Source organism: Musca domestica, unplaced genomic scaffold, assembly GCF_030504385.1.
Source record: "Musca domestica strain aabys unplaced genomic scaffold, Musca_domestica.polishedcontigs.V.1.1 227, whole genome shotgun sequence".
Taxonomy (NCBI): domain Eukaryota; kingdom Metazoa; phylum Arthropoda; class Insecta; order Diptera; family Muscidae; genus Musca; species Musca domestica.
Genome location: NW_026712267.1, coordinates 40,834 through 64,608, shown reverse-complemented (window position 1 = coordinate 64,608; position 23,775 = coordinate 40,834). Strand labels below are relative to the sequence as shown.

Sequence of the window (23,775 nt, the reverse complement as noted above, 5' to 3'; positions counted from 1 at the left end):
GTAATAAATTTCTTTGTAATAAATTTCTTTGAGAGAATATCCAGACATTCATTCATCTTTCGACTCATTCGACAAATAATATCAAATAAATGAAAACCATTTGTTGCACATAGTTTTGAGTAATTCTGACAGGAAGCGGGCATAGCCTCAGTGCTGTATTTTTCCAGTTTTACGAAGCTGTTCTACTTTCCATGGTAGAAAAATACAGGTAGATGCATCAACGCTTGGGAACATTGATATGTCATAAATTTTTAAATGGCTTTTCAAATATATATAAATTTTTATTTGTTTTCTTATACGACGTCATTCGGAGGTTAGTATAATACGTGTTTTTCAACAATTTTTACAAATTTAAATAATTTTTCATTCAACATTTTCAATCCCAAAATTGGTTTGACAGTTCATTGTCCCAGCAGCTGTGTCGATGCGTCTACATATATTCTTCTACCATGCTACTTTCTTATTGTACCATGGATCATACCACCCATGGTACAATAAAAAGGTAATGTAGAGCTACCAGCTGACTACAATTTTTTCTTAGTGTGCCCGACTTCTGCAAATTTTGTGTATGTATTTATTGTTTAGACATATAAAAACAGAAAATTTTCAAAATCATTGATTGGAAGATGCGTAAATTGCGAGACGCGCATTAAAGCTATTCGTCAGTTTTGCCATTGAATTGAAAGATAGAAATGTCTAGATCATATTTTTGAAAGTAAATCCAGGCATTTCATTCGTTCTTCCCACTGTTTAGCTGATTTTAAAAATGAGAAAAAATATTGAAAAAATTAAAACAATTTGTGGCATGCAAATTTGACAGGGAGCGTGCATATCCTCAGGGCTGTATTTCTGTAGTTTTACGAAGCTGTTCTACCTCCTTATTGTACCATGATACCACCTATTAACACTTGGCTTTGAAGCAGCTATAATTTGTTTTCAGACGGTACTAATATTGGGGAGGCATATCCAATTCTGAACCGATTTTCATAAATTTGACGTAGACATTTTTATCTTTTATACCAAATAACATTGCTATAGAGTACGTGATATCACTTGGAGAAGATTTTTTCTGAAGATTTTTAATAAAAATATATATATCGCAGCCGAGTTCCGCATACTGGAAACGTACCTCAAGAAAATCACTCCATTTGGGCTGATATTAGCCACAATAAACCTGAAATCGGATTAAGGATATATATGGGAGCTATATCCAAATCTGAACCGATTTTCATAAAATTGCAAAGGTATTTCCGAGATCTATAAGATATCTGGGTCCAAATATCATTGTTGTCGAATGCATATTACGCATGTGAGGGACTCAAACACCAAATCGGATGAAACATATATATGGGAGCTAAAGCTATATGTGAACCGATTTTCACCAAATTTGATGTACTTTATTCTAGTCTGAATTCGGTTGTATGTGCCAAAATTCATATTATTTGAACTGATATTGGCCATTTGGTGCACAAATAACCCGAAATCCATTGAAGATATATATGGGAGCAATATCTAAACCTGAACCGATGTTGATAAAATTTGGCAGAGGTATTTCTGGGATGTATCTGATACCAAATATCATTCTTGTGGAGTGCATATTACGAATTTTAAAAAATTGAAAGCACACATGACTTTACCTTCTTAATTCTATCATGAGCCAACCAATTAAAAGCCAGGAAACCTTTTGTACATTTTCAAACATTTATATTTGATTGTAAAAATTTATTTACAATTTTTTACTACGATAGCGGATTTTCTCTTTGTGATTTCGAAAAAAATTAAAAAGCATTTTGTTAATATTAAAAAGTCGGCATATAGAATTTCAGACATTGTAATATTCATGGTACAATGAATTCAAGGTAGGGCAGAACTACCATATGATTTTAATTTTTTTATTTTTCTGGCTTAATATGTCAACATCATTTGTTTATGCGTGCGTAATTTTTTCAATAATAAAAAATTGTTCAGAAAATATTCAAATTTGGGTGTTTTCAAAATGCTTATTGAAACGTATGCATCGACAAAATCTACAGTTTTTGTCGCGAAATAAACCATAAGAGATATATAGAACATGATTTTGAACAGAAATTTTGACCTTTCATTCATTTTTCGCGGTTTGAAATTATTTATTCAAAATCAATGCAACAAGTCGTTTGCTTTTTTATTGTTTTGATAGTAATTCTGACATTACAAGCCAAACAGGTAGACCTCTATACTTGCAATTTTTTCAAAGTTAGCCTACCTTGTCTTCATTGTACCATGGTAATATTGTTCTTGAAAAAAAAACAATATGGTAGAATTAAGAAGGTAACCTCGTACAAATATATACAGACGGCTCCATGCTGGAACGAAGGTACCAGTGATGGTATTATGCCCAGAACCATGATAGAATCATTAAGGTAAAGTCATGCGATCATATGATTACAATTTTTTTTTCAAAATTATTCTTTCGACAAAATCTTATTGTCAAAATTTATATTAACAAAACCATTGTATACACACAATTCAGAGATGGGAACCTTTTTTCTATGCGGTGAAATTTGAAAAGGTAAGTTACAGAAAATGCAGAGATGGGTGTGCTTATTTGAAATGACTATACTTTCTTAATTTTACCATGACCAAACACAATGATTAAGCACTCACATAAGGTTCAAAAAATTGCAGAGTTTTAAGGCGGAGATTCTTACAATCAAGATGGCAGCCGAAATGGTAAAAGAACTGGGACTACACCTTTTTCAGATATAGTTCGAAATATTATCACTGGAATTCGTGGCATTTCATTTGTAGTTCGAGAATTTCATATGTAATTTGTAAAATTTCAGTTAAAAGTAGAGAATTCAATTTGTAATTCTTAAATTTCATTTATAATTCGATTTTTTCTATTTCTTCTTTGAATTACCCCTTTCGAAAATCGAATTATTTCACATGCAAATCGAATCATTTTTGTAATTCGAAAACGCAATTATGAAGCCAATGCAAGAATGTTTGCGATTTTGTTTTGTTTCCAATTCCAAATGGAACAACTCGAATTACAAATGCAATTATTCGCATTACAATTAAAACATAAATAATTACAATTTCCATTTCGAATTACATTTTAAATATTACGAATTACAAAAGAAATTCTCAAATTGACTTCAATTACATTTTAAATTAAATCTCAATAACAGTTGGTCTGTTCCATGGTAGAATTAAGAAGGTAAATTCATGCGATCATATGTTTACATTTTTTTCCAAATTACTTTCCTTTTACTATTAGACATAAATATGCCTAGCCATGATGCCAAGCTGCTTATGTACCCTCACCTTTAAATTAGTTTTGCAAATATTTGCTCTCTTCCAGAACTACAAGAATGTAAAAGTTTTTTTTTCATATTGAAGGATTTTCATCAATTTTTTACATTTTTACTAGTTTCCAGTTCCAAGACTTCTCAAAGTTGTACTAAGTATTAAGTTACACATCTTTCACTCGTTTTATTGTTAAAAAGCATTGAAAGCAAAAGATTGTTGGCTTTTCCGGAAGGGAGCTATTGTTATCAACATTGCATTACGTGTCTTACTTTACTAACTAACTTAAATGACATTTTTATAAATTCCAATTGGCAATACCTTGTGTGATGAGGCAATGCCATTGTGGAATTTGACATTTGCTTGCCATCACTTGTGTTTTTGTTATTCATTTCGCAAGTTGTCAAAAGGGTCGGGTTTGTTCGTCGGCGGCATCTGGTTGATGCAATAAATTAACACATTTTGCGTATATATAAAATAAATTATTTAATTACATAAACATATAAACGAAATATATATTAAAAATAATAAAATACGGAGAGATGAATGTTTGAAAAAAGAGAACAGTAGACAGAGTGCAGTATGCAATTTGTTGTTGTGTAATTAGAACGGGAGAATTACCAAAATTTGCCGGTTGTGGGTTCCAATTGAGTGTTCCTTTTCGGCTTGGTTTCTTATGGACATGGGAATTCTGGAGTAATGTTACGTGATTTGTGTTTTAAACACGATTGAGTAAAGCAAAACAAAACAGTCAAGAATCACAAAAACCTCTTGAAAAGGGAAGGGAGGGGAGCACACACGCTTTGCTCCGGAGATTGCGCAGTACGTGCATGTTCCAATGTTTGTTGTGCGTCCGTCCATAGCCAGCCACTTGCCAGCAGCAAAAACACGCCATAGAGAACACACGAAGGCAGCCAACAAAAATATTTTGACATTAGTTGTGGATCTGCTTTTCGTTTTCCATTTGCACACAGAGTAGAGAAGAAATATCAGCCGTAGCCCATGGTAGTGAAGTGAATACTCGAGAAGAAGAAAAATTAAAAGAAGAAAAACCAAGCAGCCAGCCTGCAGTCCACTGGCTTTAAAAAAGTGAAAATTAAACCAAAAAAAAGTAATAAGCCAGCCAAATATTGTTGAAAAAAATTTGTTGTTGTTTTTCTTTTGGAAAATATTGTGCAAAAAAGAATCATAGATGTGTTGAAGAAGAAAATCTGTGGAATATACTCCCCTTCTGGAGAAGAAGTGTATTATTGATTATTTAATAACATTTCGTGTGTGTGTGTGTGCGTGCGTGTGTGTCTCATTTTCATTGCGAAGGAAAACGGAGGAATTCTTAGGTTTTGAAGACGTAGTCGTCCTTAGGACCACCATCCATTAACCAGCAGCCATGGGTGAGACAACTCCCCATACACCAGCTCCTTCTCCAACAGAGGAGCATGCTGCTGCCATGGAAGCAGCAGCTGCGGCTGCCAGTTCCCAGCCAACCAATTTTAAGGTAATCATAATTGGAGCTGGCATGGCTGGTCTGTCGGCTGCCAATCATCTATTGCAAAATGGCTGTGACAGTTTTTGTATTTTGGAAGCCCGTGGACGTATTGGTGGTCGCATTGTTTCCATACCATTGGCCCAACAAAAGGTAAGTCATAACATATTCCAAACTTATGTAAGACAAAAAGAATGTTTGTTTTTATTCCTTTTTTTGCATTTTCTTCGTCTTCTTTTGGGGGTTATCTCCATCCAAAAAAACAAGCAAGGATGTTGCTTGGAGGAGGATGATGGGTGGACAAAAGAACGTACGCAAGCAGAAAGACAATATTTGGATAAATATGGAAGAAAAGAAATCAAAACAATAAATAGCTGGAGAATTTCTAATCTCTGGGGTATAACAAATTTATTTATTTTTTTTTTTTGGTTGCAATACAAGACCATTATCACGTACTATAAACCTAGCAACATATATTAGTTTATATGTGGGGTTAAGATAACATTGCAATTATCTATATGGGTGACATAGGGAGATTTTGTTTTTTCATTGTGGTCATTGAAACATTTTAGGAATGCAGAAGAGATTTGCAGGCAGGTGTCTGCCGCTAAGAATGTGAAAGTATTTCAAATGCAAATTTCTTTTAACAACAAAGATATATTATTAAGCAATCTCTAACATCTATACTAATAGGTATAGGTCATAAAATATTTGAGTTTTTTTTTTTTTTGCAAAACAATGCCTATCGGGATAAATTCCAGTGCACTAAATACAACACGAGGCCATGACATCATTATCAGCATTTTGCAGGAAATATATAAGGCCTTGCGACAAATTATTCAACATTTATTATCGATATGCCCACATACTTGAACAAGTAATAGTTAAATACTCTAAATTAAGCAAATAGACTCCAATATATCCCACCCACTGAAAATAATGACAGGCAAAATATTGATTTAACAAAATCTGCGAATTTGATAACAATTGTGGGAATAATTGTGGATGGTATATATCACACATATCATACGTCCAAAATGCGTTTTTAAATTATAGATCTCCTTAGACGAAATCTATTTTAAAACATTTGGAATCGATCTACTTATGTCTTTCTGTTTGTGCGTCTTGATATTTGTTACCAAACTTAGAGCCAGCTGGGACATGTACAATATCGATACATTATTTTTTGTACCTCCTCCACAAAAGTATATAGTATATCTGATACAAAACGAAGCGATTGCCCGAAACAGTCCAAACTTGCCTGTTTTAATATTTATGTCAAAGTTCGTTAAGGGGCGATCATGGACAATATTGAAGCTCTGCCTCTCACATATCCCCTCGATCAGCATAAAATTCTAAGATGATTTAGCGATTTCGGTCTGACCGTAATAACGCTATCTATCGAACGGATTGAGATAGAAGGCTAACATTTTGCACACATATGTGTATTTTGTTAGTAGCCAGGTTAAGTTCGTTAATGAGTTGTCTCGGTCCATGGTTACGTATAGTCCACATATAACAATACCTCCCGATTTTCGGTATTTTGACGACTTAGGTCTTATCTTATCAAAATAACGGTTTTAGACCCTAGGTCTCTTTGGACCAAATCCGTTTCAGGATATTTGCAGTCGATCTAGCGAAGTCCGTCCGTCTGTCTGGTTGTTTGGTGCGCACAATAACTTTCGAAGGGAGTATCCGATTTGATCTAAACTTAGTACATCGTAATATTATCGTCAAACTTAGATCGAGTTCGCAGAAGGGCAATATCGGTCCTGTCCTTCTGGTACCTCCCACACAAAATGTCAGCATTTTCGAAGAACAGGGGTTCTTCACATCACTGCTTCACGACGACCCAAAAATGCTTACTTGTCGGAAGCAGATATCAAAGACAGCCTAGAAGCAACTTTGCTAAATTTTTTCGAGGTCGTCTCAGCTTTGAATATAGCTCCACTAAGTCTGGACTAAATCGATTCAGATATAGATATAGCTTTCCCAATGGCATAATATTCACTCTGTAGCAATTATATTAGTTATGAAAAGTCGCATATAGCAGAAAAATTGGCTCCGATTTGTAGGAAGTGTTTGACTGCCTTCTGGAAAAATCAATATTTAATCGATAGCGCCCAGTTGTTGCTGTTGTAGCAGCTCATACATCTGTTCGGTTTCAATTTCCTGACTCCATTCAATCTGGTTCTTCCTCTAAGTTAAAAAGGATGCAACCTGTATGGGTTGTGTCCATAACGAGATTGGAGTTAGGTGAGTAGGCTTGGCTGGACAGCGAAATAAGTGCAGCGTGTCATATGGGCTTGTGCCACAAGCCGGACAGATGTTCGCTGTTAATCCGAGCCCAGTAGGAATTTAGGCGGCTGCACCATCCGGATCGTAATTGAGCCAACACTACTCGGGTTTGTCGGGGCAGCTTTCGTTCTTCAGCTGCGACGGGAGGGGGATGGGAGGGTCTCCTAGCACAGTATTCACTCTATATCCTTCCATGGCTTCTGAGACCGCATTAGAGTGAATACTATTCAGTCCCGCTTGATAGGCCTGTTGATCTAGAGGGTCTCTCTTATACCTCTGCACCTCTCTCTCTAGATCATGAAGGTCGTGCCTGGGCGGAGGTTGCCTATCCACAAAATGGTGATTCGGGTGGCTTTGTCTATAACAACCAAGCAGGTATTGCATTGACAGCATTTTGTTATGCTGTCGCACCGGTAAGACCTTCGCCTCCTCATGTAGGTGATCGACAGGTGTCATGAGGAGGCACCCCGTTGCGGTTCTAAGGGCGGCATTCTGGCAGGACTGAATATACATGAATACATAGCGCCCAGTTGTGACGATTGGTGCAAAAGAGAGAGAGAATGAGAGAGAGTAGGGACGAAGTCTTGTTATAACGAGCTGCTGAGTGCAGATTGGAACAGAAAAATTAAAGACGGAACGACTAATAGCCTCTGGAGGTGCCAGCAATTACATTGAGGCTTTTATTTCTGGGTTTCATTATTTTGTGTCCTGAATTAAGACATAAGGCGTGAGGCGAGAAATGGAGAAGGGTATAATTAAATACAATGATTCTATAGGAATCAGGGATGTACGCAGGTTTTCCAGGTCCACTGGGAAATTGCCAATATTTTTTTTGTTTTTTGAATGAAAAAGTTAATTTTTTGTCAGTGGGGGACGACCCTGAAGTGTAATTGTATGACATGAGATGCAATGTCTGTACGTATCTGAGAGAAATAATAATTTCTTATTAATAATAAGACTCAAAAGTTTTAAATTGCAAATTATTTTTTTTTGTGAAACTTTGTTGCTTAATGCTAGGTTTATCAGATCCGACTTGACAACATTGACGAGTTTTCAAATGAAATGCCACAACGTCGGGTACACAGAACCGCGTATCAGCTATTGTAATGCACAGGCACCCAGCAGAATGCACTTAAGTTATGTATGCTTCCAAGTGGGCCTTTTGGCGATATCAGATCAGAATTTATGTGAATTTATCACATCAGAATATGTAGTTCCACGCCTACCCCACCGCCGAAATTTACCTTAAAGGCCTAATTATAGAGAAAATCTCCGTGAGTCTTATATACTTTTACAACTGTTGGATCCGTTACCTTTACCTATTATCGAGTCATCTGAACGGAAAGTGTTGACCGGAGGTCTATTTAATTTACTCTGAAAGATAAATTTAACTTTAGTTAAGGTTAAGACCTTGTGCAATATAGTCGCTACTTTTGACTTGAAATAACCGGTATGGCTAACTACCTTCATTAAGCCTTACAAGTCCTGTAGCTAGAAGATCTTTTAGAGCAGAAAATTTGGGATTTAAACGTACAACGATTTGTATTTCCACGCCGAACATACCGCTGATATAAAGTTTAATTAATTGTAGCGAAGGTCTCAGTAGTTTTCATCCACTTTGTACTACTGTTGGATCTGTCACCCTTATCCATTTTCGAGTTATCTGAAGAAAAAGTGTTGACCGGAGGTCTATTTAATTCTCTCTGAAAGATAAATCTTGGTTGCGTAAAGATTGAGGACCTGTGCAATACCAGCTAGCTTTTGACTCGGTACTCGGTGACTCACTACTCTCAGGATGTCTTGTTACACTTATAGAGGCCTGAAATTGAAGAAATAGGTCCGGTAGCTATCAGATACATTAGAGTAGGAAAAAAGTGCTTTAAGCGTACAACGATTTGTATTTCCACGCCTACCATATCGCTAAAATAAACTTAAAAGGCCATATTGTGGCGAAGATATCGGTAGGTTTCATCTATTCTGTACAACTGTCGGATATAGTCGTTAGCGTTTGAATCGGTACAACTGGAATGACCCACTGCTCCCAATTAGCCTAGCTACAACTCAAGAGGCCCAACATTGAATTAATATCGCATTGAAATCCGCCTGGGCTGTATTTGTTTCAAATTTCTATATTTATTATCAAGCACCTTTCACCAAACAGGGCATTCATAATATAGAGCACAGGACAGATTGCAGTCTTTGTTATAAACCATGAAAAAGTCAATGTTTCCCATTGTATTACATATATATCTCAGCTCGATATAAATAACTTTTAATTTGTTACTGCTTCTATTCACTTTTTGCCAAAAGATTACAAATGTTACCCACTTGCATATCACAAAGTATATTTCCATCCATGCATTCTTCTCCCTGTGTGTTGAGGGCTTTTCATTTCAATTATTTCTTTCTTTTTTGTTTCTTTTTCTTCTCATTCTGATATATTAAATTTCTTTCTGCCAAGTTTCTTGAGTATCAGCAACACCAAATGCCAGTAAATGTTTCATAATTGTAATAATTATGGGTAGATGCTATTATGCGCGAGAGATATCGAATTCATCGATACGAAAAACAGAAAAAAACGGGGTAAAAGTGAAACACGATCAATCATGTTTTACATAGTTGGTAATTTAATTAGATTAGATTAATCACACTCTTGTTAACAACACCTCTAAATGGTAACGTTGGTTGTGATACGCTTGTAGATGCTGAAATGGAAAATATTTATTGCAGTTTGTTTATACCCTCCAGCATAGTATGGAGGGTATATTAAATTTGTCATTCCGTTTGTAGCACCTCGAAATATACATTTTAGACCCCACAACGTATATATATTCTTGATCAGCATTAAATGCTATGTCGATTTAGCGATGTCCGTCTGTGGAAATCACTCTAGCTTCCGAACGAAATGAAGTACGTTGATAAAATTTTACTCATATGTACATTATGTCTGCAGCACTTTTGGTATTGAAAATGGGCCATGTAGGTCCACGTCTTCGTATAGCCCCCATATAACGGTACCTCCGATATTCGGTATTTTGATTATCTTAGCGACAGTATTTTTTCGGATTTTTTTCAAAATTGGTATTTGAATTTCGAAATGGATACTACAGCCTAACACAGAAAATTGTCTGTACAGGTCCACGTCTTCGTATAGCCCCAATATGACGGTACCTCCCGATATTCGGTTTTTTTATGATTTGAGTGACATTAATTACCGGAATTGTTTCATATTTAGCATTTGAAGTTCGCAATGAATACTACATCCTAAGACAGAAAATTGTCTGTGCAGGTCCACGTCTTCGTATAGCCCCCCATACAACGGTACCTCCCAAAATTCGGTATTTTGATGATTTGAGCGACAATATTCATCGGAATTGTTTCAAATTTGGTATTTGAAATTCGAAATGGATACTACAGCCTAAGACAGAAAATTGTCTTTGTGGGTGCGCGTCTTCGTATAGCCCCCACATAGCGGTACATCCCGATATTTGGTATTTTGATGATTTGAGCGACAATATTCATCGGAATTGTTTCAAAATTGGTATTTGAATTTTGAAATGGATACTACAGCCTATGACAGGAGATTGTCTGTGCATGTTCACGTCTTCATATAGCCCCCATATAACGGTACCTCCCGATATTAGATACTTTGTTGATTTTAGCGACATTATTCACCGGAATTGTTTCAAATTTGGTATTTAAAGTTCGTATTGAATACTACAGCCTATAACAGAAAATTGTCTGTGCAGGTCCACGTCTTCGTATAGCTCCCATATAACGTTACCTCCCTGCATTCGGTATTTTGACGATTTTAGCTATATTATTCACCGATTTTTTTTTAAGTTTCTCATTTGAATATTGTAATGGCTTATCACAAAATTTACTTATGCAGGTCCATGTCATCGTATAGAACCTAAAATTACAGCTACATTCGATATTTTTAAGATTTTAACAAATTTTTAATGGATTTTATTGTTTTCGAGAATTGCAAAATTCGTTCCAAATAGTGGAGGGTATTCAAAGTTCGGCCCGACCGAATTTACAGCTTTTTTACTTGTTTTTTTTTTCTCGTTCAGTGCAAAAAATTGAAAAGAGAAATGTTTTATCGAAATTAACTTCAAGTGGATGAATCTCTCAATTATGGAATTATTTCATGTTGCTCAAATACTTGAATACCTCAAATACTTCTTCTGTGCTCCACATTTTCTATTAATAAAAATGCAAAATTACAACCAAGTCGTCCAACAGATCGACCGGCCATCACAATTTGTCATTTCCTCATATAGCCACGATATCCTCTTTCTGGCCAATGCCTTTTTTGAAACATTCCCTGAAACATTCCCTGCATGTTGGTGTGCATTAGCCATCCCGAATGGCTATTTTTATACGGCTGTCGTATAGAAGACACACAGAGTCATCACTTTCACCAAAAACCGAACCAGACCAATATTGGGGACAGCAGCCGTTCCCTAACGAACCACAAAAATTCATAATCATGCAAAAGCCATGTCTTTTTGAGGGTTTTTTGTTTTGTTTTGCTTTACACAACAACTGACCACTGCGACCAAATGAAAAAAAAAAACGTCAACAGCAATAACAAAAAGCAATGATAAGCTGCAGCAACAGGCGGAGAGCTTCTACGTTCATCAAGAATCATGTGTTGCATTGAGTCAGTGTAGCCAGCCAGACAGCCAACCAGCTGTATGACGTGTTTCTTGGTTGCCAGCAGCATAAACGTTTACCTTGTAATCTTTAGCTTCCGTATGGTGAGTTAATCCGCTTGCTAATTTCTTTTGTTGCTGTTTTGTTATCGTTTCCCTTTTTTCATTCTAGATCAGGGGCGTGTTTGGGTTTTCCCCAAGAAAGGGGTTTCTCAGGAATTCGAAATCATTTGAGTTGGACCCCTTTACCAAGAAAAATAACTTGCCCACAATCGCTGAACAAGAATCACCTCCGACGCCCATGTTCTCAATCGAAATGCATGTTTTCTCATTTTCTTTTCTGTTGCCATGTTATTGGGGGCTTGATTTCCTTCCTTGCATCTGACCATCATATGGTCGTCGTCAATGCGTATATTATTTTTCGCATGTATTCTACACCGAACATTGCCCATGACTATACGAGCGTCTTTATGCTTTGCAATGAGAAGCGGAGAATCATGTGTTTGTGCGATTTATTTTTTTTTTTTTTGTTTTTAATTTTGTAAACGTCCTTGTGGTAGGTTATTTATTTTACTTTGTTGTGGCGGCCACCTTTCTTTCTCGAATGAAATGGTATTTGCAAATTTGTTGCGTATTTTGTCAGCTGCTGCTGCTGATGATGATGATGTTAACACCCTACTTTGCTTGATGGATTAGACTGGTTTTGTCTGTTATATGTCCCATGTTTGTATTGTCGTCGTCGAAGAGAAAATTTAATTTACTCAAGTTAAAAAAAGCTAAAAATTTTTATTGTTTTTTTAATTGCTTTAAAAATTTTTAAGCTTGTTATTTAATGACACAAGTCTATAGAGATTTTGCAGCAGACGAGTAAAAGAGATATTGGGAATTCAAATAATTTTTAGAGAATCCTAACACGTGTCATTGATTTCCAGGACCTCTGAAAAGAGGGAATAGGTAGAATAAAAAAATTCATTATCTGGGAAAAGATAATCGACGTTATGGTTTTAATAAGTGAGATAAGTTCTCAAAATAGGTAGAAAGAAAAGAAAAGAGGGAATAGGTAGAATAAAAAAAAATCATTCTCTGGAAAAATATAATCGACGTTATGGTTTTAATAACTGAGATAAGTTCTCGAAATTCCTGACTTGAGGGGCGCCAATCTTACATTTGGAAGCCCGGAAGATGTCTAGCAAAAACTTACATTACCAAATAATAGGTTTCCTAAAAAATAATGTCAGTATAAAAAAATAAATAAAGTACTTACAAATCCACCTACTGATCCATTATTACACCCTTCCATTTGTAACACATCCAATAGTTGCAGAAAGTTTTCAAATTATTTAAGAATAATTATATAAATAATAAGATATAAATGTCTTTTTAGACCCTAGGTTTTTTTTGGAGCAAATCCGTTTCAGGACATTTGGGGCTAGGGGTGTCCGTCTGTCTGGCAGGTGCGCACGATAACTTCGAAGGGAGTATTCGATTTGATCCAAACTTGGTAGATCGTAATATCAATATTAAACTTATATCGAGTTCGAAGATTGACAATATTGGTCAACTCTATCAATTATCTCCCCCACAAAAGGTCAAAATTTTGAATAATTAAAACTTTCATAAGATGTTATATAACAATCCAATTGCCCTCAAATTTGGCGCATCCCAATATTTCTATAAACAGAAGATCTGGTACGAAGATGGAATTTATCGGACCACTCTTTCTGGTACCACCTTCACAGCGGGGCAAAATTGTTAATTACCACGAAGCCCATAAAACGTGAAATGATTCCTTTCAAACTTGGCACATTACAAAATTCTATCAACACAAGATCTGATGTGAAGATGGAATATATCTGACCACTCCTTCTGGTATCTCCCCCACTTTGGGTCAAACGCTTATAAAATGTGAAATAAGCATCCAATTCTCCTAATATTACGGCCCTCTCCTCCTGGTACTTTCCCCACAATGTGGACAACGTTTTGTATAACAAGACGATCATAAAGTGCGAATTAAGCATCCGATTCTCTTTAAATTTCACATATTCCAGTGGTACTGAAGAAAGATCTGGTGTAAAGATGACAGATATCGGTCCACTAAAAAATTGACTAACAATTTAATTATTGAAAATAAAATTTCGGGTATCTTTCACTATTCAATATTTTGATGATTTAGGCCAAACTTTATCAAGTAATTGTTTTGAATTTGCTATTTAGAGTTGGTAATGGACCCTACACCAGGTAAAACCGATATTCGGTGTTTTGATGATCCTAGCAACATTTTTTCGGAATTGTTTCAAATTTGGTGTGTGAGACTCGATACTTTTATTTAAAAGTGGTATTTTTAGTAAATGGCGGAGGGTATTGAAATTTCGGTCTAGCCTAACTTAATATTTTTTCACCCTCCACCATAGTATGAAGGGTATATTAGGTTTGTTATTTCGTTTGTAACACTTCGAAATATACATTTTAGACAGCACAAAGTATATATTCTTTATCAGCAAAAAATTCTATGTCAGTCTGTCTATCCGTCTGTCCTGTGGAACTGGAACTGAAACGAAATGAAGTAGTTTGATAAAATTTTACTCAAATGTATATTATGTTTGCAGGACTTTTGGTATTGAAAATGGGTAATGTAGGTCCACGTTTTGGTATAGCCCCCATATAACGGTGCCTCCCGATATTCGGTATTTTGATGCTTTTAGCGATATTATTCACCGTAATTGTTTCAAATTTTTTATTTTTTAGTTCAGCCTAAGACAGAAAATTGTTTGTGCAGGTCCACGTCTTCGTATAGCCCACATATAATGGCGCCTCCAAATATTCGGTATCTTGATGATCTTGGCGACATTATTCACCGGAATTGTTTCAAATTTGGTAGTTGAAGTTCGTAATGGATACTACAGCCTAAGACAAATTTGTCTGCGTAGGTTCACGTCTTCATAGAGCACCCACATAACGGCACCTCCCGATATTCGATATTTTAATTATATTAGCGACATTTTTAACCGAAATTTTTAGAAATTTGGTATTTGAAGTTCGTAATGGATACTGCAGCCTATTACAGAAAATTGTCCGTGCAGATCCACGCCTTAGTATAGCTCCCATATAATGGTAACTCCCTATATTCGGTATTTTGATGATTTTAGCAACATTATTCACCGGAATTGTTTCAAATTTGGTTTTTGAAGTTCGTAATGGATACTACAGCCTAAGACAGAAAATTGTCTGTGCAGGTCCACGCCTTCGTATAGCCTCCACATAACGGCACCTCCCAAAATTCGGTGTTTTGATGATTTTAGCGGTTTTATTAAACGGAATTGTTTGAAACCTGGAATTTGAAGTTCGTAATGGATAACACAGCCTATGACAGAAAATTGTTTGTGCTGGTCCACGTCTTCGTATAGGCCTCATATAACGGTACCTCCTGATATTCGGTATTTTGACGATTTTAGCGACATTTTTCACCGGAATTGTTTCAAATTTTGTATTTGGAGTACGTAATGGATACAGCATAAGAAAGAAAATTGTATGTGCAGGTCCACGTTCCCTATATTCGGCATTTTCATGATTTTTATGATACAGGTCCACGTCGTCGTATAAACCCTAATATTACGGCTATAATCGGTATTTTTGAGCTTGTAACATAATTTTTAGCTGATGTTATTTATTTATTTTTTTTTGAAAATTTTCAAATTCGTTCCAAATGGTAGAGGGTATTCAAAGTTCGGCTCGGTTGAACTTACGGCTTTTTTTACTTGTTTACTTCTTAATTGTTAATTAATCCTAATCCCTATTTCAATATTTTTTGCTTCAAGGGAATGTTAAGTGGGCTACTGGATTCCCTGTATTCGAGCCCTATAAAACTTAAATGCCAAGATTGACCTACATATTATTGTGACTTTTGTAATTGTTTAACCCATATTGAAGTTCTTGTTCATTAATGACACTGGATGGCTAGAATACTTTTCCAATAACAATTGTTCAAATCGATTTGAAGCATTTTAAATATCGAAATTTTTCCATAAGTTGGCTATAAACGCTTTTGTTCAACACCGATGTTAATGTTTACATTTTCATGCTTGACAAGTTATAGCCAACCATAATCAATTAGTTGCTGTTGCTATGATATGGTTCGATTATGATTTCTATGTAATGTTTGTTTTCTTTTTTTGACCACACCACGGCGATGTAAAAAAGGCTTTACCCATCCAAATATAACACCTTTTAAGACATTTAACTTGTAATGTCATTGCAAACGAAACGAAAACATTTGCTTTTCTCATTAACGCTTTTGTTTTTCTTCTTTTCTGTCACCGTCGTCGTCGTCTCAATGCTTCAAAAAATATGGACTTTTTAATAGAAAATAACAGCAATAAAAAATAAGTTTAAAAAAATTTGTTGTGTCACATTTAGAGGTGGAGGAGAAACTGGCATAGGCCGCCGTGTTTAATTTATGTTGTCTTTGGTGTGCTCTTTTTTTAGTTTCTTGGCTTTTTGGTCTGAGGCTAAGTGCATTTTAATTTGTGGTTAATGAAGAAATGAATGTGCCCAACCGCACGCGGAATGTGGCTTTCCGTTGATAACGAAATGGCAGAGAAAAAAAACAAAGTTTTTTTTTTCAAAAAGTTCGTTCATTTTGAAATCTGTTGGGATTTACTTGCATTTGGTTTCGAAAAAACACCAAACAATTGTTGGGAGTTTCGAGTAATGATGTATCGTGTTTGAAATGTGTACGGGTAATAAACAATAGACAGGTTTTTTTCTTATTTTTCATTTTTTTTTCTCGTTTGGGTGTCATAAATTGAATGTGATTTTGAAAACAAGCTTAATGTAGGTTAGAAAAATAATGAAAATTAAATTGAACGAAAATTACAAATGTGTAGCAATATTTCGAAGAAGATATTTAATCAACTGGAAAATGACCTCCAAAATTTTTGAAAAAAGATTTAAACTTCTAAAAAATAAATGTGAAATAATAAAGAAAAGACTGGGAAAATTGAATGTTAACCTATCCGGTTTGTGGTGGTCAGACAAAGTTTCTCAGTTTCTCTTTAATGGGATTCCGGTACAATTTGTAAATGGTGTTGCTTTTTTCTTTAAATGACTTCAGAAGCATGCCCTATTTTGGAAAATTAAACAAGTCATATATTTAATGACGTTTTTGAAAAGGATCGTTATATTATATCAAAGATTACCGGATTTTTATACCCTCAGCCATATGGCTGCAGAGGATATACAGGGTGAGATACATTTTTAAATTTTCTTTAAATGTTATTGAATGAAAGCAAAAAATATTGGAAATATCATCAAATTTTAGAATATGTTTAGATTTATTCGAATTGGTCATCTTTAAACGGCCAATGCAAAAGTCACACAATGCCCCAATGTTGCTCTGCGGTATTTTGGCCAATTCCCGGCGAAGCGCTTGCTTGAGGTGTTCGACACTTTAGTCATATGGCTGCAGAGGGTATACAGGGTGAGATAAAAAAGGTGCAACAAAGCCAAACGCCATAATTTTTTAATTTTTTTAATTTTATTGATTGAAAGCAAAAAATGTCGGAAATAGCATAAAATTGCGGAATAAGTTTAGATTTGTTCGAATTGGTCACCTTTGGCACGAATTATGGCCTTCAAACGGCCAATGAAACAGTTACACACTTTCCGAATGTTGCTCTGCGGTATTTTGGCCCATTCCAGGCGAAGCGCTTACTTAAGGTGATCGACATTTTGGTATTTTGGTGGCCATTGAATGCTGGAAATGAAGCGAGAAACCTCATTTTGTAACCATTTTTTGGGTGGCGCGTGCTGAGTGCGATAGAGCTGTTTCCTGTTGGAATGTCCAAGGTCTGCGGCCAAAATGTTTGGGTGCCCAAGGCTTTAATACACCCTCCAGCATATTTTCGCGATAATATTCGGCATTCATTCTGATGCCAGGTTCGATTAATACGAGCGGTGAGCGACCATCGGCTGTTATGGCGGCCCACACCATCACCCTGTCCGGCGCTTGAGTTCTGGTGGCCAACCGAAAATGCACATTTTCAGCTGACCTCTTTGACAAGTAATCGCGATCATTTTGTTTGTTTACAAACTGCTGGACAACGAATGTTTTCTCATTGGATAAAGCCAAATTCGGCAGTTCACCACTTTCGGTCAAGCGAAGCAATTCTTTAGCTCTTTTGAGTTTATTTTCTTTCTGTTGCGTTGTAAGTTCTTGCACTTTTTGGAATTTCAATGGCTTTACCCCAAGCTCATTTTTCAATATTTGCCGAATGGAATATTGCGATATGTTCAGCTCACGAGCCATTTTTCGGCAACTGCGACGCGGGTTTCGATCAAGTCGCTTCTTTACTTTTCGCACCATTTTTGCTGATGTTTCTGTTTTCTTCCGTCCACTTCCTTGACGTCGGGCTACACTACCAGTATCACGGTAACGAGCGATGGTAGGAGACACAAGAGATTTATTCACATTTAAATGCTGGAGTGCTCTAACGATAGCCACTTGTGGATTTCCAGCCAAATATAAAGAAATCACACTATCTCGATTAAATTCCATCACGAATAATTTTTTTCTGGAAAATTCTCACCAAAATGCTTTTGTACGCTTGCAAACAATATAATGGACTGTCCCTGGAATAAATTTGCAGCTGTCGGACGAGTGGCTTAGAAATGACAGCAGCCTGAAAGTGGTTGCAGTTTTTTGATCTCACCCTGCATTTAATGGCATTTTTGAAAAGGACCTTTATCTTCTATCAAAGTTAACGTGGTTTTTATCTCCTCAGCCATATAGCTATAGAGGGTATATATCATTTTATACGGCCAAAACGTACCTCATCGAAATAACGGCTTTAGACCCTATGTCCCTTTGGACCAAATCCATTTCAGGACATTTGGAGTCGATCCAGCGATGTCCGTCCGTCTGTCAGCCTGGTTGGCTGATGCGCACGATAACTCTCGAGGGGAGTACCCGATTTGATGCACACTTGGTTCATCGTAATATTATTATCAAACTTAGATAGAGTTCGGAGATGGGCAATAACGATCCACTCCTTGTGGCAACGCCCCCACAAAATGTCGAAATTTTCAAAAAATTTTGCTCCAACTTTGCAAATCGTAATATTTCCATCAGTGCTAGGTCAGGTGTGAAAATGTACAATATCGGTCGTCCACTCCATCAAGTACCTCCCCCACAAATGGTCAAAATTTTGAATGATTATAACTCTTCTAAAATGTGATTTAAGAGTCCGATAGTCTTCGAATTACACACATCACAGTACTTTTATTAACCCAAGGTCTGGTATGAAGATGGTACCTTCTAGTACCTCCCCGACAAACGGTCAAAATTTTGAATATCGCGTAGCTCATAAAACTCCAAATTAAAATCCGATTCGATTCAGACTTGGTACATCTCAATATTTCCATCAACACAAGGTCTGTTATAAAGATGTAAGAGAACAGACCATTCCTTCTGGTACCTCGCCCACAAAGAGCCAAAGTTTTGAATTACCAAAATGATTAAAAAATCTGAAAAAGCATTCGATTCACTTCATATTTCACACATCGTTGTTTTTTTCGTTTTTTTTTATTAACACAAGATCTGCTGTGAAGATGGGATATAGGTCCACCCTTTTTTCCATTCTTTTTGGCAAATAAAAATCTTTTATCCATTTTTCTTTTTGGGAAAAACAAAACAACAAGTAATCAGACATTATTATCTGGCATTTATTACCAAAGGTCAAGTAATAAAGCTCGTAAGGATTGGCAATGAAGTTTCATTTTGTACGGCTCATTTCAAGGCCAAATCAAAAATTGTTAGTATTGTTATGGCTTTTCCTTCACCCATCATAGTCCATAGCAGACAATCAAAAAAGTTGGAAAACACCAACGTGTTTGGATGAGTAATACATCGTTGAGAGAAATAAAGCAGACAAAATAAAAACAAATAAAAGTTAGTAAATAAAGGCAACTTAAAGGAAAAACTTGCTAAAGCAAAGAACCAAAAAATTACCATGAATATTTTTTTCTGATAAAATCTTAACCAATTGTAGAAGTAACAAGTAAAGGTGAAGTTTTTTCATCACGAGAAAAAATATAACCCTAAATTTGGGCATAAAATCCGAAAAAAGAAGAAGTAAAAAGCAGTTAAATTTGACCGAGCCGAACATTGAATACCCTCCAGCATTTGGAAGGTAACGCTTTAAAAACATCCAAGTAACAAATATCTGGAGTTTCTGATCTATGGGGACAATACTGAAATGTGGATCCGCTTTGGCAATTTTTTAAAAAAAAATTGGATAAACATGCTGCAAAAATAATTTAAAAAGTATCAGTCGGTTTTTGCTGACAGATGTATATCTTCAGCCTTGCGTTATAATTATTTAAGTTGATGACCCTTTATGGGGGAAGTTCCGAGGATGATCTTGTGTTAGTATAAATAATTGGAATATGCGAAGTTAAGAAGGAATCAGAAGTTTATTTCGCATTTTATGAGCACTTTCCTTATTCAAAATTTAAATTCCCTTTGTGGGGGATACATGCGATACATCCTATCTTTACACCAGATCTTTTGTTATGAAAAATATTTAGATGTATGCATTTTTTAATGGAATCAGATGCTTATTTCGCTTATATTGGCTGTTTATACTCTCCACATTGAAAAGGAGGGTATATTAACTTTGTTATTCCGTTTGTTATTTCATATATATTCACGATCAGCATAAAATTCTAAGTCGATTTAAGAATGTTCGTCTGTTTGTCTGTTGAAATCATGAAATCATCAGAGCTTCAAAAATTGGCACAAGAATTTGTATTTTGTCTAGGATGGTTGGTATTGAAAACGAGATATATCGGTCCACGTTGTGGTATAGCCGCCATATTACGGTACCTGCCGGTACTCGGTATTTTGATGATTTAGGTCACGTTTTTTTACGAATTTGTCTAAAAATTGGTATTTCTAGGTCAAAATGGGTTCTAGCTCGAGTGGCGAAACGTTTTGGTCAACGTTTTGGTATAGCCCCCATATAACGGTACCTCCCGATATTCGGTATTTTGATGATTTTTGCTACATTTTTTCGCGGATTTATCTAAAAATTGGTATTTATGGGTCATAATGGGTTCTAGCTACGGTGGCGAAACATTGTGTACATAGGTCCACGTTTTTGTATAGCGCCATATAGTCCTTCGTAATGTGTATTTTGATGATTTTTGCCATATTTTTCTACGGATGTGTCCAAAAATTGATATTTGCTGGTCATAATGGATTCTAGCTCCGGTTGCGAAACGTTGTATGTATAGGACCTAGGACCACCTTTCTTATGGTGCACATATAATGATCCCACCGATACTCGGTATTGTGATAATCCTACTCACATTGTTTGATATTTAAAAGGATTTGGTAGATGACAATCCTTGAAGTATAAAATTGTCTATAGAGGTTCCTGTTTTAGTATGGCACCCATATAACGGCCTCACCTACTTTATGTTTTTTTTTTTTTTTTTTTTTTGAAAAGTTGTCTTATTGGTATTTGTAATTTAAAGTAGAACACGTTTGAATTCAGATATTTTTACTTACAAATGTTTTCTTTACCCAATGTTGGAGGGTATTAAAAGTTCGGCCCGTAAGTTTGTCATTCCGCCTGTAACACCTCAAAATATACATTTTAGACCCCACAAAGTATATATATTCTTGATCAACATAAAATTCTATGTCGATTGATGCCCGTCCGTCTCTGGAAATCACTCTAGCTTCCAAACGAAATTAAGTAGATTGATTAAATTTTACTCAAATATATACTATGACTGCAGGACTTTTGGTATTAAAAATGGTTCATGTAGGTCCATGGACTTTTGGTATTAAAAATGGTTCATGTAGGTCCATGGGGGCTATACGACCCATATAACGGTACCTCCATATTTTCGTTATTTTGATGATTTTAGCGACATTATTAATCGCAATTGTTTCAAATTTGGTATTTGAAGTTCGAAATGGATACTACAGCCTAAGACAGAAAATTGTGTGTGTAGGTTCACGTTTTCATATAGCCCCCATATAACGGTACCTTCCGATATTCTGTATTTTGATGGTTTTAGCGACATTATTCACCGGAATTGTTTCAAATTTGGTAGTTGACGTTCGTAATGGATACTACAGCCTATGACAGGAGATTGTCTGTGCAGGTCCACGTCTTCGTATAGCCCCCATATAACGGTACCTCCCGATATTCGGTATTTTGGTAATATTAGCGATATTATTCACGGGAATTGTTTCAAATTTGGTAGTTGACGATCGTAATGGATACTACAGCCTATGACAGGAGATTGTCTGTGCAGGTCCACGTCTTCGTATAGCCCCCCATATAACGGTATCTTCCGATATTCGGTATTTTGATGGATTTAGCGACATTATTCACCGGAATTATTTTAAATTTTGTATTTGAAGTTCGTAATGTATACTGCAGCCTAAAACAGAAAATTGTGTGTGTAGGTCCACAATACAACGGTACCTCCCGATATTCGGTATTTTGATGATTTTAGCGACATTAATTACCGAAATTGTTTCAAATTTGGTAGTTGACGTTCGTAATGGATACTACAGCAGATGGATACTATGCAGATCCACGTCTTCCTATAGCCCCATATAGTACGGTAATGAATACTACAGCCTATGACAGAAAATTGTGTATGCAGATCCACGTCTTCCTATAGCCCCATATAACGGTACCTTACTATATTCGGTATTTTGATGATTTTAGGGACATTATTCATCGGAAATGTTTGAAATTTGGTATTTGAAGTTCGAAATGGATACTGTAGCCTAAGGCAGAAAATTGTCTGTGCAGCTCCACATTTTGTTATAGCCCCCATATAAAAGTACCTCCCTATATTGATGATTTTAGCTACATTATTCACCGATTTTTTTTTCAAGTTTCGCATTTGAATATTTTAATGGCTTATGACAAAAATTGCCTATGCAGATCCACGTCGTCGATTAGATCCTAATATAACGGCTACATTTGATATTTTTAAGATTTTAACAGAATTTTGAAAGGATTTTATTTTTTTGAAAATTGTCAAATTCGTTCCAAGTGATTAATGGTATTCAAAGTTCGGCTCGGCCGAACTTACAGCTTTTTTACTTGTTTATTTGTTAGTATTTCTTTTTAAATGTCATTTACCACTCGTTTATGTCAGATATCTCTTCAAGACATTTGTCTGTGATAGAAAAATTAAAAAAAAAAAAAAAATAAATAAATAAATGAGGCAAATTGCAATTTTTTATTTAAAACAAAATTGTAAATAACAACAATAATAATATAATGTAGTTTTTGTTGTTTTTAGAACTGATTTCACCCATTTATTTTGCTAATTGGCTCCAGCAGACAATAAAACGTTACTACCATCGTCGCACCCGCACTCCACCTCTTTACCCATTTCGAAAATTAACAAATAATTAAAGTCATTAGAATGCTCGTTATTGTTGTTGCTAATGTAGTTCCTCTGCTCTTTTTTAATTCATTTCATTTCTATGTCAAAGAAACGGTTTTCGTTTTTTTTTACATTTTCTTGACGATGTCGTCGTTCATTATTCCCTGACATCTGCCAGAGAATAGAGGGACAGACAGACAGAAGATGGATGTGTAATCCAGGTTGGCCTAACCTAACCAGCCAGCAAACATCGCTGTAATTATTTCAAATTTGTTTTGTGAAAAATTTTACCCAAGAGAGAGAGAGAGAGAAAGAAAGATGGCAAAAAGATTACCTGTCGGCTTGTATGGGAAACCCCCTTATCATGATCTTGAAACAAAAACACAATAATTACAAAGGAAGAAAATGTAACATATTTTTATTTCGTGCAGAATTGTGGCTGGCCCAAAAGTTAGAGATTATCTAAAAAATCACCTCTTATCGTTGGCCTAAAAACTGAGATCTTTTTAGAGAAAAAGTAGTAATTACACAGAGATAGCATGTTAGGTAGGGATGGAGAATCTTTAATGTGTTATTTCAATGAAATTATTTTACATTATTATATAAAAGGGTTCCCCTTCGTGT

The 23,775-nt window shown here is 35.7% G+C and overlaps 1 protein-coding gene across 1 annotated transcript in view; it reads left to right on the top strand.

Moving 5' to 3' along the window:
• The first annotated feature begins 3,667 nt into the window (after positions 1-3,667).
• Positions 3,668-23,775, top strand: part of LOC101897491 (peroxisomal N(1)-acetyl-spermine/spermidine oxidase) — a 48,423-nt gene continuing 28,315 nt past the window's right edge. Inside the window, exon 1 of the mRNA XM_059123127.1 lies at positions 3,668-4,924. Coding sequence (XP_058979110.1) covers positions 4,676-4,924 — 249 coding nt within the window. The 5' untranslated portion in view covers positions 3,668-4,675. The remainder of the gene's footprint in view (positions 4,925-23,775) is intronic.